The sequence below is a fragment of the Rhinopithecus bieti genome, unplaced genomic scaffold (genome assembly GCF_001698545.2).
Source record: "Rhinopithecus bieti isolate Rb0 unplaced genomic scaffold, ASM169854v2 scaffold_20798, whole genome shotgun sequence".
NCBI lineage: Eukaryota > Metazoa > Chordata > Mammalia > Primates > Cercopithecidae > Rhinopithecus > Rhinopithecus bieti.
Genome location: NW_016810106.1, coordinates 1,473,891 through 1,479,375, shown reverse-complemented (window position 1 = coordinate 1,479,375; position 5,485 = coordinate 1,473,891). Strand labels below are relative to the sequence as shown.

The following is a 5,485-nucleotide window of genomic DNA, read 5'->3' as shown; positions in this document are numbered from 1 at the left end:
GAGCTCCGCCATCACATGGCCAGGCCATTTTGGCAGTGCAGGACTCAAGCCAAGTGGGGGAACAGTGCACATGTTGATTGTCCTGGGGTCTCTAACCTTTCTCCAGAGAGAACCTGAAGGCAGGGTGGAAGGACTCGTTGCTCTCCAGCTCACATCAGCTTCAAATTTAGGAGCCATGACTAAGATAGGCAGAAAGAAAACCATGTTCTGGTCCCCCAAAGAGTTCCGGCCCTTTGACTCCCCTGCAAATGGATGGTGGGGTGCTGGCTTGGTGGATAGAGTTCAGGGCCAACTCCAGAACCTGACGTGTGGGTTCCCCGCAGCGCTTACCATGAAACACTCTGGAATCCACTGAGGCCCTGCTGGAAATTCTACCTGCTCCCCAGGACACTTCAAGCTTTAGAAATTAAATGTCTTCTAGGGTCTTTGAGATCCTCAAGATGAAAGGCTCTGGAGACGTATAAAATATGGTACTAATTATTTCCACTGCCTGTGAGGAGTTCGAAACCACTCAGTTCCCACAGAGGCTATTAGGGCTGTTGCTTTTTAAAATATTCATTTTATAATGCAAATCCCCCATCACAGACTTCAAGCAACAACAAGGGAAAATCAGAGATACATCACCTTCCTCACGGTTTTGGGCTGGAGTGTTCTTGTGTAGGGTTAATGGTTCTGCCACCTCCACTCCCTTCCCGTCAACCATTAATTTAGAGCCAAGGTCCTGTTCTGCATTGCTGTTGATTAATTACATCCGGTCTCATATGCTTAGGAGCAGGTCTTGATTACTTTTCTTAACTCCCTTCACCTTCAAGATAGTAGTTTTTTACTTATCTTTCAAATATGTTTTAAAACACTGTTATTCATCAGGTGAAGGAATACAACTAACAATCAAGTAGGCTATTTCTCTACATGAGACCTGTGATTCCAGCTCCTAAGTTGTAGGCATCGAGCCTAGATTTCCCTGGGATATTATGTCCACTATTTGGAACTGCATTTGGCTTCGGGTATTTTTTTTTTTTAAATCTTAAATATTAATCTCAATAGGGGGAAAAGGATTTTGCAAAATTCTAAAATTGCTTCTGTGAGAAGAGGTGGTGCCCAGAGGTGGGGTGGACATTGGAACCTCTCTCTGCAGAGTTGAAAACCTCAGTGTTGAAGCTTGGTGTGGGCTAGTGTGACCATCAGGGTAGGAAAGTGACAAGAAAGTGACATTGACACAGCAGTCTGGCTGCAAAGGCCCTGCAGAGTGCAGAATGCAGAAGGCAAACAGAGAGTGGTTGCAGGGACATGGAGCTAGATGCTGAACATTCTTTCAGGTCTCACACTCTGGGGCTCTGTGAGGCACCCAAAAAGGCAATCATATGTATTTTAAGAAGGATGGCATTTATCTTGACAGCACCCTTTCAAGCTCTCATTGTGGCTTCCCTGGTGGCAGAGGGGACAGTGCAGTCCCTCGTGACATTCTAACAGGGTGAGACAGAGACTAACCCAGAGGGTGAAATCCCAGGGTCTCTTTCTCCTCGGTGGACTTACATTGCTTTAAAAAACACCCAAAGCAACTAGATTTTAGACACTCTCCTGCCTCATTCTAGTGGGGCCTTAGCAGGAGGTCTTGATTTTTCAAAAACATGATTCGGAACATTACTCCTCTTCAGTGTCATCTGCTTGCTTCACCCAAAGTTCTTGGTGGTTCTCACTAGGCCAGAACATGAACCATCCATTGTGTCTCCTCCAGCCTTCTCTCTGTAGTCATAGAGGCCTGTCTGAAATGTGTGAGTCAGTCGTGTTGTCCCTTGGGCAGTCAAACTCTAAGTTCTTGGAACGAGGCCCTCTGTGCCGACAGGGCCTCTGCTGCTTGGCTTCCTTGTGCTCCTTTGTCTGGTTGAACTCTCCAACCTCCCTCTCCTCTGTGAATAGCACCCACTTTAGACTGGGTCAAGTGTCCCCTCTGGGCCTCGGCTCTCCCCGAATCCACATATCCCAGAGGGTTGGGGTAGCTGACAACAGGTGGCTCTCCATTCATCCATGAGCCCAAAGATCCCTCCAAGCCAGGAGGCAGTTTGTCATCCAAAGTCATGGGACTGGCTTCTTTTCATGTCAAGTCCTTCCACCCCCAAAGATGGAATGAGTCTCAATCTGGTTCAGGTGGGTTCTCCACACCTTCTTCCTGTGGCCTATCTGCCTAATGCTAGATGAACACCACACAGTTATAAATACTCAGGTCAATATATATATGCAGGTATAGATATATATATTCTGGTCACTGTTTTACACTTTAACAAAGAAAACCACTAGCCTGCTTGTTCTATTGTTTGTGCCACCCCGACTCCCATCTGCCTGTGGTGTAGCTGGCAGGAAATGTGAGCCACTGAGTCCCATGGGGTGCCCACCCTACGTGGCCCCATCACACTGGCCGACAGTCAGTTTCAAAGCCCCCTGCTCATGTAGGCTCTTGAGGGCCTTAAACTCCAAGGGCATGGTGTGGGGGCTGGCCTGGGAGGTGTAGCCGTACTTGAGGCTGTCATAATAGTGGTACTTGACTGGGTTCTGGTTCTGATCCAGCGGAAAGGGCCAGAAGCCATAGAGGTAGATTTGGTTGCAGAAACGTGTGGCCAGGGTATACATCAAGAGGCCGGTGGTGGGTCTTTTGATGTGGACTTTGTTGGTCAGCCAGTATCTGGAAAAAAGAACAAGTAGGGAAAAAAAAAAAAAAAAAGAAACATGGGTTTGTGAGTCATCCCTTCCAGGAAGATAAACATTTTATCCTGCCCAGCAGCCTGCCTTCTGCCACTCCAGGAATCATAGGGACCGATCCAGCCACACATCCCTGGTTCCCTCCACAGAGGACTGACAAGCACATGAAGCAACTGAGTTGTTCCTGAGCCTGGGTGCGGTCACAGGCATAAGTTTATGAAATTCTCAAAACAAACCTGCTGTGGGTACAGATGCAGAAATGGGGCTCTGAGGTGAAAAGTGGCTTGCACAAGTTACCTGGGTAGAAAGGGGCAGCCCTTGACTTGAACTCAGGCCTGTGGACAGCTCAAGCAGGAGTTGGCAACCTTTTTCTGTAAGGGGATAGATGATCAATATTTTTGGCTTTTGGGCCACAATGATCCCAATACTACTTGACCATTGTGTAGCTGTAGCATGAAAGGGCCACAGACAACACACACGGGTGTGGCCAGGCTTGGCCCTCGAGCAGCAGTTTGCTGACCTCTGAGAAAACACTGGCTCTTGCGTGGTGCCTGCTGCCTTTCTGAGGGTCGCATGGGGTGTCCCCTTGCAGATCTGCATTCCTGACTCCGTCCTTGCCTCCTGAGCATCTTCAGATTTCCTTGCTGTCCCTGCCGCAGAACTCCCTCTCTGATATCCATCTCTGACTGCGGGTGAAAACCCTGGGGGCCCTGGACACTGGTTTGCCTTGCCAGGCAGGGTTCTGCCCACTCTCTTTCTTCTAAAGACCGCTCACTACATCTTGGTGTATCCACTTCTGAAACAGAGTCCCTGCTTCCTGCCTCAAGTCCTCTGTCAAAGGGTTATAAGAGGAAACACAGAGAAGTGAAGAGAGCAGGGTGCAGGGTGCACCTTAGCCAAGAATGCAGTGAGGAAGAGACTATGTCCATTCCACGGACTAGGAAACAGGCTCAGAGAGGGTAAGTAACTCAAGACCTGAGTGTTAGTGACAGTTCGGCCACCAACTATCTGTGTGCCTTTGAGCAAGCCACATCTCTCTGCTGAACCTAAAGTTCCACATTTATGCACTGATGGGGCACAGTCTAGGTGATCTCTAAGATATCCTCCAGGTCTCAACATTCCAAGAAAATCTAGAATTTTCTCCCAAAGTGGGAAAACATCCATTCTACTTGACATCGTCTTACTTTCCATCGCAGTTATTCTCCCTCTGGGACTCAGAACGCATGCTCATGTGTGGTCAAATGTCTTTATTTCTAGTAAAAGCTTCCACTTACCCTAGGCTGAATCCCTTAAAAGGCAATGCGTATGCCTTGGTGGGAAGACATTTTCCTTACCACAAATTTCTTACCATTGTGTCTCTAGACCAGACACAATTCACATCTTTCTGTCCTCAAGCAAACTCCATGGCTTCCCTCCCTAACTAAAACGAAGGCCAGCATGGTTTCTGTTGACATCTCTGCAGAGATGCATGTGACTGTATTATCAAACTCACCCATTAAATTCAGGCCAGAAGTAAAGATATGTTAAAGAAAACATTTACATATTACTGAAAGATGAAACTGTTTAATATGATTCAGTGCTTTTAGCTGGAATGTTGGGGTGGAGGGACAGGTTTTCTAGAAGCCCAAACACTTCTTTGTTTTTGCAAAATTGTTCCTTTTACAACTCATAAAAGGAAACCCAAGAAACAGCCCAGAGTGTCGACCTTAAATCCTTTTTGTTTGTGTGTTTGTAGGAGGTGTTAGCCTGTGAATCAGACGAGGTTATAGATTACCAATAATCTATGTAAGTTCAGTGAGTCACCTAATCATGTAACATTTGATGAAATAAAACGCATTTCGAGAATCCTCATTCTTACATCCCCCCATCCCGACTATGGGGCTGGGGTGACTTGAATCTCCCCTTCGACATTGCTGATGAAGGCTGTGGTCCTAGGTGGCCAGAATCAGAGTGAACACGATTCTCCTGGGCACGGCAGGAGCCTCCTGGGTGGCCCCTAGACAACCGCAGTTGTTTCATAACCCTGTCCTTTGAAGACCCCTTTCCTCGCACTTTCTCTGATTTCATCCTGTCTGGGCCAAGAAACTTCCTGGCAGCTGAATTTTCCAACTGGAAACCCGAGGGAGGGACAAAGGCAGACACAGAATGGGGCAATGGTTCTGGCTGGTAACGGCAAACACAGCGCAGTTGAAAAATAACAGAAGCAAGTGTTTGTGGACACTGAGGTCTTCGTCATTTCTTCCCCGTGCTATCTCTCAGAAGTCTCTGCAGGGACAGCCCATCACCGTGATCTGTCCTCTACCTAGTGGCCCCCCAGACATTTCTCCAAAATCTCTCCCTGCTCCACATATAATCCAAGTTCCATAGTTCAGAAAGTCTGCAAGACCTGGCCCCTGCCACCCGCCAGCATCAGCTCCCCAGAAGGTCTGGCCCGTAGATACCACAGCACTGTGCTGTTTCCTAGTGCCTCCTGCTACCAAGGCTCAGATAGAGACTCCTTTGAGCTTTCACCTATCTCTGAGTTGTCTAAGTATGTCCCTCTGGGCACCCATTGAGACCTGCGTGCCAGGGGTTGAGGTGTGCATGCCTGCCTTACACACTGAGCTGTGGGGTCCTGGAAAGTTATCTCTCCTGCTGTCTCTGTGCTAAGGCTCATGACAGCTGAAGAAGTGGATGGTTATTTTAGTATGGGAAAGGATGCTTCCCAGAAGAGGCATGTGTGTTTGGTGCTTTTTCCTCTTATATTTGTGATACCAGGGGAACACAGCCAATTTTCTATGGGGTGGGTAGA

The 5,485-nt window shown here is 47.8% G+C and overlaps 1 protein-coding gene across 2 annotated transcripts in view; it reads right to left on the bottom strand.

Moving 5' to 3' along the window:
* Positions 1-1,560: 1,560 nt before the first annotated feature.
* The window catches only part of ST8SIA2 (ST8 alpha-N-acetyl-neuraminide alpha-2,8-sialyltransferase 2), a 72,827-nt gene continuing 68,902 nt past the window's right edge, over positions 1,561-5,485 (bottom strand). For both annotated transcript variants that reach the window (XM_017891374.1, XM_017891373.1), the window contains one exon: positions 1,561-2,677. In XM_017891374.1, coding sequence (XP_017746863.1) covers positions 2,392-2,677 — 286 coding nt within the window. In that variant the 3' untranslated portion in view covers positions 1,561-2,391. The remainder of the gene's footprint in view (positions 2,678-5,485) is intronic.